Source organism: Oncorhynchus keta, chromosome 7 (assembly GCF_023373465.1).
Source record: "Oncorhynchus keta strain PuntledgeMale-10-30-2019 chromosome 7, Oket_V2, whole genome shotgun sequence".
Taxonomy (NCBI): domain Eukaryota; kingdom Metazoa; phylum Chordata; class Actinopteri; order Salmoniformes; family Salmonidae; genus Oncorhynchus; species Oncorhynchus keta.
The window spans coordinates 11,260,276-11,278,846 of record NC_068427.1 but is presented as its reverse complement, the minus strand read 5'-3'; the positions used below and the strand labels follow the sequence as shown (position 1 = coordinate 11,278,846).

The following is an 18,571-nucleotide window of genomic DNA, read 5'->3' as shown; positions in this document are numbered from 1 at the left end:
ATAATGGTGATTAATCATGTACTAGGCAGAAACGTGTAAATGTTATTGTTATCATGGATGACCAAAGTGGCCGGCCCAAAGCAAATATGGAATGAATTGCCTTAATTTGCTTTCCATTTCCTCGCTGGCTGGTAGAGTAGGTGAGGAGTCTGTACATTGATGCACTGCTTCTGACTTTGCAGTTATGTTTCCTGCAATCACACTAATTGGCCCCTTCTCCAGCTCACCTCCAAGGCCCCAGCATGTTCAAACAGATAGGAAAAAAAGACTTTAAAAAGAAACCCACACAGCCCTAAAATAATGAGATTCTTCAAGTGCTCTGAAATGTAACAGAAAACTGTGACATTTGAGTTCGAACCTGGGTGACTCTTCTTAACAATAAACAGACAAAAGAAGGCCCAAATGCTTTATTCCTCCCATTACTCTGATATAAATGTCCTGTATTAGCCTAATTCCCGTCTTGATAATGACAGGGGCGCTAGCTACTCCTGCCTCTCTTTCCCAGTTGTAGGAATTCTTTGAAATAACTTTGAAAATCATAGGCACTCACTCAAGGCAAGCATGTCAAGACCTTTTTTTGAATGAAAAATGATTCCAGATGGTAAATAAAGCAATATGACCAGACGGACCAGGAATTCACCGGATAAGTGTCAGCTGCAGAGAAAAAATGAGGCATTTACCTGTTCGTAATCTAATTTCACAATGGCTTTCTGTAGATATCGGACTCCTCCGTGAATGAGCTTGGTGCTCCGGCTGCTGGTCCCAGATGAGAAATCGTCTCGCTCCACCAGGGCAGTTTTAAGATCTAACGGCGGGAAGGGAACCGAGGCAACAGATAAACGGCAAGCTGAGATTTACCTACTTATTGTCCCAAATGTTTAGAATACATCACACATTATTTTCATATGCATGGACTACTACTGTAATAATGGATGATGGGAGAAATATTGTGCAGGCATACATATTCCATTGGGTAAAAACTGCAAACATTTTCATTACACCGACTGTATGAACCACAAAAACTAGTCAAAATCTTTGATAATAATTCAAGGACCTAACAAGTAAAACATGTAAAAAAAAAAAGACTGTACAAATCACTTTACTTAATCATGGTTTTTGTAATTATATTTTTTTTATCAAAAAGGAGAGTATATTGGAGGAGAAATTGTCTTGACTTCCAGAGAATTCATTAACATTGAAACTGCTCCTCACTCCCACCATTAGAGGCTTGTTTGCTGTCCCTGACAGAAAGACACCGTAAATCCCAATTTTGAAAGAAAAAAAGGGAAAATAAATGTGGATTAGGAAAGGGGGATATGGCGGGGGTTTACAAACCCCCTGCTATTTCACCATTAGACCGTCAAATCGATAAAGGAGCTTAAAAAAAACCTCTAACCAAGTTTCAAGTTTTAATGGCACATGCACAAGTACAGTGAAATGCCTTCCTTGTAAACTCATAACCCAACAATGCACACAAGAAATAAGAATTGGAAGTATGAAATACACAATAATGTAAGTAAGACAAAGGAGACGATTGTGGACTACAGGAAAAGGAGGGCCGAACACACCCCCGTTCACATTGAAGGGACTGTAGTGGAGCAGGTTGAGAGTTTCAAGGTCCTTGGTGTCCACATCACCAACAAACTATCATGGTCCGAACACACCAAGAAAGTCATGAAGAGGGCACGACAAAGCCTATTTCCCCTCAGGAGACTGAAAAGATTTGGCACGGGCCCCAAGATCCTCAAATAGTTATACAGCTGCACCTTCGAGAGCATCCTGACCAGTTGCATCAGCGCCAGCTATGGCAACTGCTCGGCATCCGACATTAATAAGGCGCTACAGAGGGTAGTGCGTACAGCCCAGTACATCACTGAAGCCAAGCTTCCTGCCATCCAGGACTTATATACTAGGCGTGTCAGAGTAAGGCCCCAAAAAATTGTCAAAGACTCCAGTCATCCAAGCCATAAACTGTTCTCTCTGCTACCGCACTGTAAGTGGTACCGGAGCTTCAAGTCTAGGTCCAAAAGGCTCCTTAACAGCTTCTACCCTCAAGCCATAAGACTGCTGAACAATTAATAAAATGACCACACAGACTTAAAAAAAAAAATATTCCATTGTTGGTTAAAGGCTTGTAAGTAAGCATACTATATACAGGAAATATTTGAGAAGTCAATTCCGATACCATATTTACATGTGCAGGGATACTGGAGCAGCATAGATAATTGATTAGGATGTAATGGTAACCGCAAGAGGAACCCTCATCAGGGGAATGAAAGAGACATCTTTCAATCTTTGGTGATTGGACTCTTAGTCTCTTCCGGAGAAACAAATCCTAGCTATTGAATCCGAGCTATTCAATCCTAGCTATTCTGGAGTTCCAGCCTCCGTAGCTGGCTTCTGAAGCTCCTTACAGGCTGAATCCCAGGGAGATGGCTTGGAGGCAGCTTCTGCACCATGACTAGAAGGTTATGCAACAGCAGGACAGAGAATATCCTCCCGCTGCTGTGAGGTGGGACCGGAACAAAAGTGTACAGCAGCTCAAAGTCCTTGCTAAATGCGGATTCAAACTGCAGCTGTTGTGAAAGCTGAATAAAGGGGTTTCATCCGAATTTGAGAGAGAAGAATGTGAGACTAATCAAAATAGTTTTGCCTTAATAGTTTGTGATATCCACAATGAAGTGGTCATAGTTCATGTACAGCAATCAGCCAATTTCACTATGTTTCTTAGCAGTTATTTTACAGAGATTAGTCATTCCATGAGCCCAGAGTATTGTTTGTTGGTGATATTCTAAAACATGATGATAGAAATGATCCACATGCAAAAGACATGCAGGGGAAAGGAGAGTTAAAGCATTAGCAACAACTGATAGACTGCAAGTGACAAAGACTGCAAAAGGCAACTTACCCCGTGTCACAGCGTCCAAGGCACAACCTGAGCCCGTGGCTCCTCCCCCTACAACGAGAACATCAAACTCCTGGGTGGCTCGTAAGGCCGTTAGCTGGGCTTGCCTGGACGGGAGCTCGTCTTGGAAGGCCATGTTCACCTGTTCAACCGCCTCCACGCGCGAGAGTCGGGCCTAGACCATCCACGCAAACAAACCAGTCATCCATTTCATTGTCATATGACTCCAGGGGACAGTGCACATTAATAAATGTGTTTCATTATTATGCACGTCTTCACATTCTTTATGATGGATTTAGGAAAAAAGAAAGCAGGCATTTTCTGTGGGGGAAAAAAACTCAGACCCTACCAAGGAATAAAAAACAATAAATCACATGCTAATTTATTACAATCTCCCTACTACCCCACCCCATTTCAAAATATTGTCCATCTAGATTAATGGCTAAATCTGCATGCTACATTCATATATGTTACGCTAAGATGGTAAAGTACAATAAAAGAGCATTACACCAAACAAAAATGAAGTAAAGTAGTCTATTAGGAGGGAAGGGATTAACCTGCCCAAACCATCTGCTGATACCTGGGCCTAATCTACACATAAACATTTGAATACATCAAGAAATTGAGATCCACAAGGACATACATTACCAAGGTCACCAAAACCTAAGCTGATTTCTGCATATACAGTATTTGACCTGGCTGACATGCAGTCTTCAAGTTTCACTGTAGCATCTCAACAACGTGAACGCTAAAGGCTCACCTGTCTTTTCCTGTATTCGGTCAGCTGTGTAAGGCCATAAAAGGCTACCAAGCCTCCACTTGCAACGGCAGCAGTTCCTTTGACTGCCTTTCGGATCGCCATGCCTCCTGTAAGACAAAATACAACTGGAACTGAGAAAAACACATCACTCGTCATGATACTAATCTGCATTTGAAAGCAGTTGGTATTAACGTACCCCTTCATTTTTTGCTTGTTCAGTTTGCTCAAAGTTCAGGAAGTTGCTCTCAAGGGCGTTAGCGTTGTGTTGGCTAATGTAACCTGACTAACAGTGGTGGTTTGGTGTGTGACTTTTTCCTGAAACCATCAATCTCAACCAGAGCCTAGCCCAGGGATAATCAACTAGATTCAGCCACGGGCCAATTTTTTCTTGAGTGAAGGGTCAGTGGGACAGAACATAATTGCAAATATTTGGAGACTGCATATTGACCGCAAAAGCCCAAACAGATATACAGTTGAAGTCGGAAGTTTACATACACTTATGTTGGAGTAATTAAAACTAGTTTACAACCACTCCACAAATTTCTTGTTCACAAACTATAAATTTGGCAAGTCGGTTAGGACATCTACTTTGTGCATGACACAAGTCATTTTTCCAACAATTGTTTACAGACAGATTATTTCACTTATAATTCACAGTATCACAATTCCAGTGGGTCAGAAGTTGACATACACTAAGTTGACTGTGCCTTTAAATAGCTTGGAAAATTCCAGAAAATGATGTCATGGCTTTAGAAGCTTCTGATCATTTGAGTCAATTGGAGGTGCACCTGTGGATGTATTTCAAGGCCTACCTTCAAACTCAGTGCCTCTTTCCTTGACATAATAGGAAAATCAAAAGAAATTAGCCAAGACCTCAGAAAAAAAATTGTAGACCTCCACAAGTCTGGTTCATCCTTGGGAGCAATTTCCAAATGCCTGAAGGTACCATGTTCATCTGTACAAACAATAGTATGCAAGTATAAACACCATGGGACCAGGCAGCCGTCATACCGCTCAGGAAGGAGACGCGTTCTGACTCCTAGAAATGAATGTACATTGGTGCGAAAAGTGCAAATCAATCCCAGAACAACAGCAAAGGACCATGTGAAGATGCTGGAGGAAACGAGTACAAAAGTATCTATATCCACAGTAAAACGAGTCCTATATCAACATAACCTGAAAGGCCGCTCAGTAAGGAAGAAGCCACTGATCCAAAAGCGCCATAAAAAAGCCAGACAAGGTTTGCAACTGCACATGGGGACAAAGATAGTACTTTTTGGAGAAATGTCCTCTGGTCTGATGAAACAAAAATACAACTGTTTGGCCATAATGACCCTCGTTATGTCTGGAGGAAAAATGGGGAGGCTTGCAAACTGAAGAACACCATCCCAACCGTGAAGCACGGGGGGTGGCAGCATCATGTTGTGGGGGTGCTTAGCTGCAAGAGGGACTGGTGCACTTCACAAAATAGATGACATCACGAGGAGGGAAAAGTAGGTGGATATATTGAAGCAACATATCAATACATCAGTTAAGAAGTTAACTATTGGTCGCAAATGAGTCTTCCACATGGACAATGGCCCCAAGCATACTTCCAAAGTTGTGGCAAAATGGCTTAAGGACAACAAAGTCAAGGTATTTGAGTGGCCATCACAAAGCCCTGACCTCAATCCTATAGAACATTTGTGGGCAGAACTGAAAAAGCATGTACGTGCAAGGAGGCCTACAAACCTGACTCAAATCAAATCAAATCAAATCAAATTTTATTTGTCACATACACATGGTTAGCAGGTGTTAAATGCGAGTGTAGCGAAATGCTTGTGACACCAGCTCTGTCTAGAATAATGGGCCAAAATTCACCCAACTTATTGTGGGAAACTTGTGGAAGGCTATCTGAAACAATTGACCTAAGTTAAACCATTTAAAGGCAATGCTACACTCAATTAGTATTTGGTATGTAAACTTCTGACCCACTGGGATGTGATGAAAGAAATAAATGCTGAAATAAATCATTCTCTCTACTATTATTCTGACATTTCACATTATTAAAATAAAGTGGTGATTCTAACTGACCTAAAACAGGGAATTTTTACTTGGAATAAATGTCAGGAATTGTGAAAAACTGAGTTTAAATGTATTTGGCTAAGGTGTATGTAAACGTCCAACTTCAACTGTATCTGAGTAAAACATAATACTTTCAAACCTTGCTTACATTTCTGTATGATCACATACACTGAGTGTACAAAACATTAGGAACACCTGCTCTTTCCGTACCATAGACTGACCAGGTGAATACAGGTGAAAGCTATGATCCCTTGTTCATGTCACTTGTTAAATCCACTTCAATCGGTGTAGATGAAGGGGAGGAGACAGGTTAAAGAAGCATTTTTAAGCCTTGAGACAATTGGATTATGTCTGTGCCATTCAGAGGGTAAATGGGCAAGACAAAAGCATTAAGTACCTTTGAACGGGGTATGGTAATAGGTGCCAGGAGCACCGGTTTGTGTCAAGATCTGCAACGCTGCTGGGTTTTTCATGCTCAACAGTTTCCTGTGTGTTTCAAGAATGGTCCACCACCCAAAGGACATCCAGCCAACTTGACACAACTGTGGGAAACAATGGGCCAGCATCCCTGTGGAAAGCTTTTAACACCTTGTAGAGTCCATTGTTTTGTATACTCAGTGTATATCTAAATTATGCGTGGGAATACTTTGGAACATATTTTTTAAATTACTTGGAGCTGATTTGCTCGTGTTTTTAAGGTATTTTATGTCCAAAAATAAAAAATATATTATTGTTTTTTTGTTCAGGAAACTTGGGTGGCTATGTACAGTTGGGGAAACCTGGCCTAGCCTATTCAACTGTTGCCAGGATAGCCACCTCATCAGCACCACAAGTTGGAGCACAGGCACAAGGCGAGAAAATCCTGCCATCCAACTGCTTAAGGAGAAATCCATGCAGTTTATACAAAATACTTGAGCCAATTCCCTCATCCATTCCAGGGGACTTTAGAAGGACTGAAATGGAATCACAGCAAATTATGAAGCAAATATGGAATAACAGTAAACAGTGGCGAGTGGCTCAGTCAGAGACAATGTTGCCTCATGGTTTCCTCTATTTCTGGTTCAAATATGGATCAATTAGAATGAGTTCATTGAATAATAGAAAGGTGATTTAAGACGGAGTAAGACAAAATCGCATCTAACAAAAATCTATTTGAAATACAAGTAGATAAACTGGCCTAAAACATGCTAGACCTAAATTCATACAAAGCGTAACAATGAGATTTAGGCTAGGCCTAACTTTGCCTGTTTGGATCCCCTTGTCTTCCACGATGATTAGGCAAGCTAGATTAATCATCAAAACAAGCTTGGTTTCCCTGATTTTCACTCGAGCACAATCCAACAGGCAATTGATTGTGGCATCAAGGCCACCTGCAGCTTCAAAATACATTTTGAGAAAGAAAAAAAAAAGGGGAGGGGGACACCCCAACTAGGAAATATTGGCCCACGACATGAATATGCAGGCACTCAATACCAGCAGTGTCATTACTAATGTTGCTGCCAATTACAGAGCATGTCATGACACTGTGATTCATGAATATTCATCACTGACTGATATAAAGGCAGTACTGTGCAAAGGCCTCTATCCCCATTTTACTGTCGCAATGTGAATGGTGAACGGGTACCTCCATCATACCATGGTGGCGCCTTCCAGCTGCAAGACAAGCTGTTCCATAAGGCATCGCTAGTTAACAGTATGTTATATAAAGGTGTATTAAAGTGATGAAGTGCTCCCTGGCTCTAAAGAGTAGGCATTAAAGCATATTAAGTAGACATTTAAGCTTGTAAAATGGGAATGTAGAAATGGAAAAAAGACATAGGGCAATGGAATGCCTTCAGGGTGAGACTGCTGGGAAAGTTGAGATTCCATCCAGTCAATGTCATGAGGTTGGTCAGTTCTATCAACAAATAAATCAAATAGCCTACTGTGGCAACATGTTATCCCCTGAGGTACTAAACTAGCCTAAATCCATGTATCAGTATGCAACCAAATCCGTTATCCTAGTTAACAATGAGTGACCTGAAACATTGCATCGTAGTAACAAAGGCAGATACTGGGTAATACTGGCAGTGATTGTTATTACATCAATAGGTTACCTGGGTCAATCCACAAAAAGAGTGCCTTTTGCATTCCTGTAGAAATGGTGCACCAATATTGAATTTGACCCCCCCCCCCCCCAGTGCACCCGCTATGACTTCTAGGGATATTTTAAACCACTTTAATGCCAACATTTCGCCATGTTTTCACCATCATTGTAAATAAAGCCCTAGTTATTTTGTTGTTTTGGACAAAGTCCTTTTTGAAGATAATTATTTGTTTAAATGTGATTAGTGATTCATTTTCATATGTCGCTTATTTTGAGGTCAACCCTGTTACGTGAACAGAACTCTCGTTTTAAAATGGAGAAACTATTCCTCTTTAAATATTTTTTTTCAAATGAAAGCCTGAACAAAGCAGGAGAACTGGTTCTACTCTTTTTGGCAATTTTCTGGTGCTTTGTGGTGGAAAATTGAGTGGGTCGAGCTTAACCCATCAACCCTGTTACCCAAAGATAGGGCTACAGGCTAGAAATGTTTTAACGTTAAACATTTTGGGGGGTGAAGTTTGCATTAAATTGCCCCTCCCTGTTGCATACAACAAGCTTCCATTCCCCCTGTTATGGTCAAACACTTAAAGAGAGACTGAATGCACCGATTCTGCATGTTTCTCTGTTGCTCATTAAGAAAAAAACTGATTTCAGTCTTGGTGGTGTGGTTCGATGTGGCAGTTACTGATGTTTGTCCCCCATGAGACACCATAGGGAAAAAGGCAGTATTACTTCCTCAAAATAGTCAGAATGATTCTAAGATAACTCAAGAAATGTGTAATTAATGTTTACATTTTTAAAGAGGTTGTAGAAGCGCAATTTTACATCAAGCTTAAGGTGTTCGTAAAAAAAATGCAACTTGTTTTACTTTATTTAAACAAAGTCAGATCCACTGTGCTGATGGGCTGGTGTGTCCTGTTATCTGTGTGTTCTGTGGTAGGATTGGATAGAGGCAATCACCGCAGCTGTTTATCCTGTTTTAGTGGGTACTGGGCAAGTGAGCATTGTCGAAATCAAAATCCAACCCTCAAGTAAGTCATGATGAACTCACCTACAAAACTTTGGACGAGACTGACTTTATGAACAACATTATCCTATTTACAATTTGTGGTCAGTTTTGACAGTAAAATAAACACTTTCTATCAGATAAGTTGTTTATTGTCTTCAGTTTGCTTTAATAAGCATTTACTAGTCTATTTTTATTTAACCCCTTGGGATGGGAAATGTGTTTTTTTTATTAAGTGGAACTTGCTCTTTATGACTGAATGTTACAATTAGGTGAAAACAAACCAAGTTACAATTCTCAAATGTGAATGACCCACCTACTCATGAGTTGCATGAGCAAGTTGCAACTTGTGTACTGTAGCCAAAAATAACCTGACCTGTGTATCATTCTGGGTGGACTGGACATCCATGCATTTTCATACTAGCTAGTAAATGTAGGCCTGTTACTGAGAAGCAATCATTATCATCATGATCAATTTAGCTAGCTTTGGTCCACGAATAGTGGCTGGTTAATTAGGCTACTAGCTAGCTAGCCATAATAAACAAATGGTTTATTTAGGTAGCTATTATTTAACACTGACATGGTTGTTATGACAGGGCAGGGCAGTTGCTGTATCTTGGCTACTTGAGTAGTATTTCTACTCTAGTGAATGCAGTCTCCCTAACTAACGTTAGATCGAGCTAAGTGCCATGACATCTTGACCGACATAAGTCGTCACCTCGTAGCCTAAATGTTACTTAGCTGAGCTGGCTACGGTAGCCAGAGGTAGCAAGAGAAAACCACAGGCTCAGAATGCATGCAAAATAAGATGGCTCGGAATCTCTGGGTGCATTCTGACATGCATGCCGGGGACTTACAGTTCTTCCGATGTCTCTGGCAGCTATCAACCTGCACAGACCCCCGGATCAATGACTGCAGAGCGTGAAAACAACAACTTGACAGTCAGGTAGGCGTCTGGTTGCTAGCAACAACCTCTTGGCAGTCGAACCAGGAAGTAGATTAATATGATGAACAGCACAGTAAACCAATCAAAATAGAGATAAGAGAGTCTTGTCCAATCATGATCAAGCCTATTTTATCTTGGAGCTAAACTGCGCAACCCTTGCCTGTGATCTATTTGTGGCAGAGGCCGGTTTAGCAGATGCTGACCTTGTCAGGGCAAGAATGCCCTGTCCATAACAATGATGCATATAAACCCTGTATAGATAATGCTATGTTTTGGCCATGGAGCAGATTTGAAGCCTCTGGTCGGCCATATTGGCACTCCTCAGAAAAGCAGTTCTCATAGGAATGAATGGAATTCTACATTATTTCATTTGAATGTTTCAAGGACAAAATTACATGTATTTAAGTGTGTTTGTTGTTGTAGTGGGTACATATAATTAGAATTCAAGCAAAAATGTTTGTATATATTTTTTTCATTATTTATTTTCGTGTTTAATTTAAAAGTTTGCATTAAAGTGTCTGTAATAGAATAAAGGTGGCAAAAACAAATATACACGTTAGTAAATACATTTATATAATTTCTAAATATTTTATAGAAAGGTGGGGGAATGCCAAGATGGTGGCACAGTGGCTTCAAAACAGCGCCCCCTGTAAGTCCTCTAGTGTATATATAAACTATTGGTCCATAAGCATTCATGATGGTTCTTGGACAGCACTTATTTCAGCACCTTGGACAGATCACTTTGTTTTACTGTCTATGTCATATGACAACACATCTTTTTCAGCACCATGGAAAGTAAAAATGTTTTTATAGTCAGTCCATGGACAGAACACATGCATGCACACGCCCACACATGTACGCACACACACACACACACACACACACACACACACACACACACACACACACACACACACACACACACACACACACACACACACACACACACACACACACACACACACACACACACAAACACACTGCACAATTATCATCTAAAGAGTCCTAATATCCTGCCGGGCCAATAAAATACAGAGTGCATTACACACACGCACGGAAACACACAACACACACACACACATTTGACCTTGATTAGCAATGTCATTTTGAATTCCACCTACCACATATACAAATATTTTTGGGGAAAAATCTTTGCTCTGATTTGATTATACATTATTAGCTCCCCACGTCCAAATGATTGTCAATTTATTGTGCATATAAATGAGGTGCTTTGTTATTCCACAGGAAAATGGGCAATTAAACTGCTAATTGAATTTCCATTCTAAACTTTAATTGGTAAATGGATAACAGTAGATTAAGGAATAGCAGTAGGCTCAGACTTTCAGGATAAAGTTGTTGGACTTTATTACTCATCCTTGTTAGGCCAATAAAACGTGATTGTTGTTATATGCTAATTAACGAAGTTGCCTTTGGTAAACGAATCAAATGAGTCCTTGATGTAAAAAAAAAATGACAATGCGTATGGGAGTATCTGTATGTATAGGCAAAACCTGAAATGCTCCCATTTTGTATGGTCACTAGTGGACCTATAGGATGCCAAGCCTATGACAATTTGAGAAACTTTGCAATTGACTCACCATACAAGAACACCTGTAATTCACTGTAACTGATGCGCCTTAGGCCAAGAACAAAGATTGGAGGTCTTTTTTAATTTCTGTTTTGAACACACACTTATGGCCGTCTACTTTTTCAGAGGGTAGATTGACTGAGAGGTAGAGACCATCCAGTTTTGCCAAGCCCTTCATGCAAATGCAACACTGTTTCAAAACCATTGATCTGATGAACCTAGTCTCATTCAGGATCTAGGCCTAGGCTAACAACTCCTCAAATTCCACTGAGCAAGTATAGCGAAGTCTGCATTTACAAAACACTAGATTTTCCATGTCAGTTTGGGAGATTGTTATACGCTCCTGAAGTGTTATGCTATAGCCTTAGTTCGTTCAAATCAGAGATAAATATGGATTGGATGATCTATGGATGATGAACAATAGTGTCCTCTAGAGGTGAGTGCAACCATGAAGTGTTGTTAGGGTTCTCTCCCCAACGTCCACTATGTTATGACTACATGGGACAGAGCTCACTGATCATGGACTATGTGTGTTCATAATTCCAAGGAAATATGGACCTAAGTGAGCAAATAGGCAAGTATTAGACCATTGAATTGTTGGCTTAGGCCAAATCATTTTTCTTCCAATGCTGCATACATTTGTCCCAGAATAGTCACACCCAATCATTAGCCTCTGTGGCAGATCCATGCTTTTAAAATAAACAGTCTTGGGAAAAAAGTGAGTAAGCCTATAATGGATACACGTAAGCTAAAGACCAGTAATATTGTTACAATACAATAACAATACGGCCAGGACTATTTCTGGAAGTCTGTTGACTGCGTCAAAGCCTGCGTTGTCTGCGTCACTCTCCATTCTGTGCTCTCACTATCGCGTTTCCCTTCCTCGATCAAATTGGCTCAGCCAGAAGAACTGACTCTACACACTAAATAATGAGCCCTGCCCACCCCATAGTCTGCTCAAGAGCAGCAGAGAACATGACTGACGGCATGTGAAACAACTAGGCCACACGCCCACGCGATTATGAGGTCTAAATTTGGAGTCCAATTGAAATCTACTAGTTGATTTTAAAGATAGACAGGGATAATATTGACCCACCGTCCATTATTTAACCAAACAAAGTTGTGAACCACTGATTATGACATGCCTGGATAAACAAATCACAGCCAATGAAACATTATTGAATGTTGAGCAAATATTCCACTCGTCAAAAACGGCCTATATTATAGACTACTGTGCTTAAGACTGACACATACTCACACATTGCAACAGAGCTTTACCCGTCAAAATCGTGTAAACCTATGTGGCCTGCTGTGCGTCTTTCCTGGGCTATTTGAACACCTTGCTGCTGCTGCTTCGAAACACGTAAGATGAGACACCTGGTAGAGGCTGAGAATGACGCTCAGTCTAAACACAATTGCACAGTTAAGCTTTACTTTAATATAAATATTCAAATGTTTAAATAACGCGGTTTCCAATAGTTTTTATGGTTATAATCAATAAAAGAGAGTAGTCCCAGGTACACATGTACACAGACTATACAACGGACTCATCATGTTGGCTGGACCATGTTCCAAAAGGGATTGGTGCATGTCACTGGCGACGCAGATGACGTTGATATTTGAAACACGTGGGCTGTGGTGCGGAGAGCTCACATAAACAAAGGCACATTGGCAGACCCGGTAGTCGAAGGTTGTATCGCGCGCAGTGCTCTGAGGAAGTCATACAGATTGCTTGGTTGGTATTGTAGGCTGTACTGTCGCTCACGCTTTGGAGCTTTTTACAGAATTGAAAAGCACTATCTACATGCTTTATGCATGGATTGACAACCACGATTCTGACGTGAAAGAAGGTAGGTTGATTTATTTTAATAAGTGGTATGTTAATAAGCGTTATGTGTTGTGACATCTTACTTCTTTTTAAAAATGTATTGGGAGTCATCAAACCAGTTTTACTGTAACAGTTTATTTCTCACGTATTGTGTCATGCTGAGAATTGTTACTTTGCACATTGGGAGTGGTACTTACTGGTTGAGAATTGTTACATTTTACAATGAATGTGCAACATTACTTTGGAAAGGAGACTTGGAGAAAGTCATCGACGTCAATGCCGTGGAGGGTGGATGTTCAGCGACATTTAAACTTCTAATTTCTTCATTCAAAATGTCATGCGTGTGTATAGACTATAACAGGCAACTACGAAGCAGCGTGTGATTTTAAAGCTCATCCATATGGTCTTATAATTGACCTTTTGTCATTTAGGCTATATTGTAGGGCAGGCTGTGAGGCAAACATAAGTAAAAGCATAGTGAAAATGTCTGAAAATTGTGCTTATTAATTGCCTAACCTGTTTCTCGTGAATTGTTGGAGCATTGACTTATCTGATGGCATTGCGTTTTCTAGATGAATATAAGTTAAATGTATCTATTTCATTAGGGGACGATTCCAGAAAAGAAACACTTTCTTGAATCCTGACCCCATACTCCTCCAGACAACATTATCAATTTCAAGTGTCACCGAAAAACAGTCTCAAGACTAAAGGTAGGAACGCTTATTATACAGTCTATAATTTAAAAAAAGAAGAAGATTATGAATAAATCTCATGAAGTTTACTGTTCCCGATTGCCCGATTAAAACATGCGACTAAATAAGTTATCTGAACATCAGATCCGGATCAGATTTTTTTTATAATACTTGTTATTTTGTAGATTATATGGAATGTCTATACTTTGTATCTTGCAAATGGGTTTGAACATGAACATGTTGCCACTTTCGTTTTCAGCCATGCCCTGCGTTCAGGCTCAGTATGGGTCATCACCGCAAGGAGCCAGTCCCGCTTCTCAGAGCTACAGCTACCACACCGCTGGAGAATACAGCTGCGACTTCTTAACACCTGAGTTTGTTAAGTTTAGTATGGACCTGACCAACACTGAGATCACAGCTACTACTTCTCTCCCTAGTTTCAGCACGTTCATGGACAACTATAGCACCAGTTACGACGTTAAACCGCCCTGTCTATATCAAATGCCGCATTCTGGAGAGCAGTCCTCCATCAAAGTCGAGGACGTCCAGATGCACAGCTATCATCAGCAGAGCCATTTGCCAGCTCAGTCGGAAGAGATGATGGCCCACTCCGGCTCTATGTACTTCAAACCCTCCTCGCCTCATGCCCCAACCACACCAAACTTCCAGGTTCAGCCCAATCACATGTGGGAGGACCCTGGGTCCCTCCACAGTTTCCACCAGAACTATGTGGCAGCGACCTCTCATATGATAGAGCAGCGCAAAAACCCGGTGTCAAGGCTGTCACTATTCTCCTTCAAACAGTCCCCTCCTGGTACCCCTGTGTCGAGTTGCCAGATGCGATTCGATGGCCCACTGCATGTCTCCATGAACCACGACAACCCAGGAGCACACCGAGGCTTAGACAGCCAGAGCTTCGCGGTACCCAGTGCTCTAAGGAAACAGGCCGGGTTAGCCTTTCCTCACTCCCTTCAGCTCGGCCATGGACACCAGTTGATGGACAGCCAAGTTCATTCGCCCCCGTCCAGAGGGTCACCATCAAACGAGGGTCTGTGCGCAGTGTGTGGGGACAACGCCGCTTGCCAGCATTATGGAGTGAGAACCTGCGAGGGTTGCAAAGGATTTTTTAAGGTGGGCGTTCGCTGATTGTGAATTATGTAGCTTAATTCAATTATTACAATTACTCATTGTATTATCAGTCCTGTTAATTTTAGTATTGTTATTTTCATAATCCCCTTTTTATTAGTGGTGGGACTAAGCCTAGTAAACAATTATGACAACTGTAATAACTTGTGGATATCACTTTCATCACGACATTGAAAACTGTCAGTGTTGCGAGGTCTTTTTGTGAAATTACGTTCTTGTCTGGACAAGGAAGTGCAATATTCCCCATGGTAAAATTGAATGGTAACTTTATTTCCAACCCCCGATTAAATAGCCTAATCTTACAGATTTAATTAGAGGTCGTCTCAGAGGGCCGTAAAAATATGAATGCCCACGGATTTGTGTTTTTACTGAATGTCTACCTCTCCGGTTCCTCACATATATAATAGCCCAAAACGGGAAGGATGGATGTTCTGTTACAATATCAATTATCCCCCATAGCGCAGCTGAATGTATGCCAACTGTGTATTCATTTTACATGTGCTGATGTCCATGCTTAAAACCCTGTTGTATTTTTCTTTGCAGCGCACTGTTCAGAAAAATGCTAAATATGTGTGTTTAGCGAACAAAAATTGTCCTGTCGATAAACGCCGAAGAAACCGTTGCCAGTACTGCCGTTTCCAGAAGTGCATGGTTGTCGGAATGGTCAAAGAGGGTAAGAACATATTGTGGTCACTTTTATTGTTTGTGTCCGTGCATGGCCATAAAACACCTGCGGTCCTGCGCGTAAAGTTTGCGCGTAAAGCAAGTTTAACCTTTTACGCACAACAATCAAAGTTAAATACAAGTCTATATTTTCTCTTGTCTTCCTCTCAACACAGTTGTCCGGACTGCTAATCTAAAAGGTCGAAGAGGCCGTCTTCCCTCCAAACCTAAAAGTCCCCAAGACCCCTCACCACCCTCGCCACCTGTCAGTCTCATAAGTGCCCTTGTTAGGGCTCATGTCGATTCCAACCCGTCCATGTCTGGCTTGGACTACTCAAGAGTGAGTTTATCATTTAATTCCCTTTAACAAATTGTGTATGAACATAAACACCGTGCTGCTAATTTATAATATTATTAGAGTAAAAATACAGCGTTTGTACAAAGAAGTGCATGTCTGGATGTATTTGATCGTGTTTGGATGTGCATTTGCCACACAATGTATCGACTTCAAATGTTTTGTGCAAGACAGGTCTGCATTCTAAACTTTGTCAGTATTTTAAGGTGGCATATTTTACTTAAGTAAATTACTTTGAAACGGAGAACTCAATAAAAAAGAAGACATTAATGTAATAGTAAAAAAAGCACTCCCCTCCTAGAAATAGGCTTTGCAATTTCACGGGTAATATATTTTAAAGGACCTCATTAAGCCCTGTTGAAATTAAATTCCAGTTTCAGGCTAACCCTGACTACCAAATGAGTGGAGACGACACCCAGCACATCCAGCAGTTCTATGATCTCCTGACGGGTTCCATGGAGATTATCCGAGGTTGGGCGGAGAAGATCCCTGGGTTTTCTGATCTTCCGAAGCAGGATCAAGATCTCCTTTTCGAATCAGCCTTCCTGGAACTTTTTGTTCTGCGGCTGGCATACAGGTAAGCCTCTTCTTAATTATGAAATAACCTCGACTATAATAAAGATCAGCCCCCTTCAAGCTCCGCTGCTTTGGCTTTTATTAGCTATCCAATAATTAGGAGCCTCTTAAATCCCTATTTATTGCTCAAGGTAATTAATGACACTTTGTTATTAATTGCAGGTCCAACCCAGTGGAAGGCAAACTCATTTTTTGCAACGGGGTGGTCTTACACAGGCTGCAGTGTGTCCGAGGATTTGGGGAATGGATAGACTCGATTGTGGAGTTTTCCTCTAACCTGCAGAGCATGAACATCGACATATCAGCATTCTCCTGCATCGCCGCTCTTGCCATGGTAACAGGTGCGCAAATAGGATATACTTGAATTTAATCACTCTCCCAAATGTTACACTGTTTAAATGCATTTCTTATATTCACGTTTTGGTAATTATGTTTTATTATTTTCACATTACAGAGAGGCATGGGCTTAAGGAACCCAAAAGGGTTGAAGAACTTCAAAACAAGATAGTGAACTGCCTTAAAGACCAAGTGACATTCAATGGCGGAGGTTTGAATCGTCCGAACTACTTGTCAAAACTTTTGGGAAAGCTCCCTGAACTTCGCACCCTATGTACACAAGGTCTGCAACGTATCTTCTACTTAAAACTCGAAGACTTGGTTCCTCCGCCAGCAATAATTGACAAACTTTTCCTCGACACTCTACCTTTTTAAATAGACGTTAAAACGGACTTTTGACGAGACCTCAAAGAACTTCCACAGACTCTGTTTGAGTCAGCCTATCAGATTTGAAAGATGTTATCTCTGAATATTTGCAAGCTCCATAGTACAATCAAGGATCCACGAAATTGATATAAAGAAGAGTGAGAAAATTGGGTTCAGAAAACCAACTGATCTTCGATCTTTTTTTAATGTAATTGCCAGAAATGTTGTGAGTAGCCCATGATCGACCCCACACCGGGGGAAGTCTCCAACTCTTCTCTTGACTTAATGTGGATAATTCTCGACCAAGTGAAACACTTTGTTGCAATTCTTATTCCTTATTGTTGACTAACCATCTGCTCCATTGATAACGCATACTGAGATGTAATATATTCCATTTATATATACACATATATGATAGATTATGTGATGCGTCCAAAGCGTCAATTTATAACACTTGTAAAAAGTTTGTTAATGACAAAATTTAATTTGACTTTTATGACTTGTGCCTATATGTGTTTCTGTCAGGATCCCAGAGGTGCGAAAGTATTTCGAAAAGACAACGCATGTTGTAGGTTTTTATAGGCACTGGCTGTCGAGGAGACATGTCTATATTATACATTATATACTGGACACTATGTAGTCTGCTAGATTTTATAAAGATTCGTAGTACTGGCACACCTTTTATGTATGACGCATATGTGAAAAGTATCTCCATCTGTATAGATAAAGAGGGATCCATGGTGTTTGTAAAACTGTCAGACATTCCTTGTTTGTATGTGTTGTAAGTATTGTTGCTGTTGAATATAAACGTTTATATATTTATTATTTTATTGCCAAACGCCACGTTAAGCATGGAGCATTTTTAAATGATTTCAAACCTTCATAATTCATGCTGAGCACGTTGTCTATGTTTTATGTCTTATAGACGTTTAGATTGTTATAATTTTACACATTTGAAAATGAAAAATTCGTCCTATATAAAATATAATTAAGTGTGCGGTACGTCCTTTGCCTTCATGGTGTATTTGAGTAGGATATTGCAATGCATTCGGTGCCGAATTCCAAACGTTTAGAGAGAAAGAGATATTTAATGTTTACAAATAAAACTTTTAAATCATTTTTCTTCCGAAACAATTTCTCTTAACTGATTTTTCTTTACAAATACAGGTGCATCTAAATGAAATAATTTAATTCAAAATGAATTGAGTGAAATATTGCTTGCTTTCCTGTAGGCATAAATATAGATTTTACGTT

The 18,571-nt window shown here is 40.4% G+C and overlaps 2 protein-coding genes across 5 annotated transcripts in view; one reads left to right on the top strand and one right to left on the bottom strand.

Annotated features, from left to right (window-relative positions):
* LOC118385981 (glycerol-3-phosphate dehydrogenase, mitochondrial-like) overlaps positions 1–9,820 on the bottom strand; it is a 43,698-nt gene extending 33,878 nt beyond the window's left edge. For 3 of the 4 annotated variants that reach the window (XR_008139669.1, XM_052521961.1, XM_052521963.1), the window contains exons 1-4: positions 9,679–9,820; positions 3,666–3,772; positions 2,909–3,080; positions 681–805 (exon numbers count right to left, since the gene is read on the bottom strand). Coding sequence is in view for 3 of the 4 variants with exons in the window: in XM_052521961.1 (XP_052377921.1) it covers positions 681–805; positions 2,909–3,080; positions 3,666–3,767 (399 nt within the window). In the remaining variant the exon portion in view is untranslated. Of the gene's footprint in view, positions 1–100; positions 656–680; positions 806–2,908; positions 3,081–3,665; positions 3,773–9,678 lie in introns of those variants that run through there. The other variant, XM_052521964.1, reaches the window with a different exon arrangement.
* A 3,231-nt stretch (positions 9,821–13,051) lies between these two features.
* Positions 13,052–18,142, top strand: LOC118385980 (nuclear receptor subfamily 4 group A member 2). The gene is made up of 8 exons (XM_035773275.2): positions 13,052–13,205; positions 13,789–13,893; positions 14,135–15,006; positions 15,565–15,694; positions 15,861–16,024; positions 16,414–16,616; positions 16,778–16,956; positions 17,070–18,142. Exons 3-8 carry the CDS (start codon positions 14,137–14,139, stop codon positions 17,324–17,326), a joined length of 1,803 nt encoding a protein of 600 aa, XP_035629168.1. The 5' UTR covers positions 13,052–13,205; positions 13,789–13,893; positions 14,135–14,136; the 3' UTR covers positions 17,327–18,142.
* The last annotated feature ends 429 nt before the right edge of the window (positions 18,143–18,571 follow it).

Coding starts and splice junctions, on each gene's coding strand:
- LOC118385980 (XM_035773275.2), top strand. CDS start 14,137: ATGCCCTGCGTTCAGGCTCAGTATGGGTCATCACCGCAAGGAGCCAGT. Junction 15,007..15,564: donor GTTGCAAAGGATTTTTTAAG/GTGGGCGTTCGC, acceptor TTTTCTTTGCAG/CGCACTGTTCAGAAAAATGC. Junction 16,957..17,069: donor CGCTCTTGCCATGGTAACAG/GTGCGCAAATAG, acceptor TTCACATTACAG/AGAGGCATGGGCTTAAGGAA.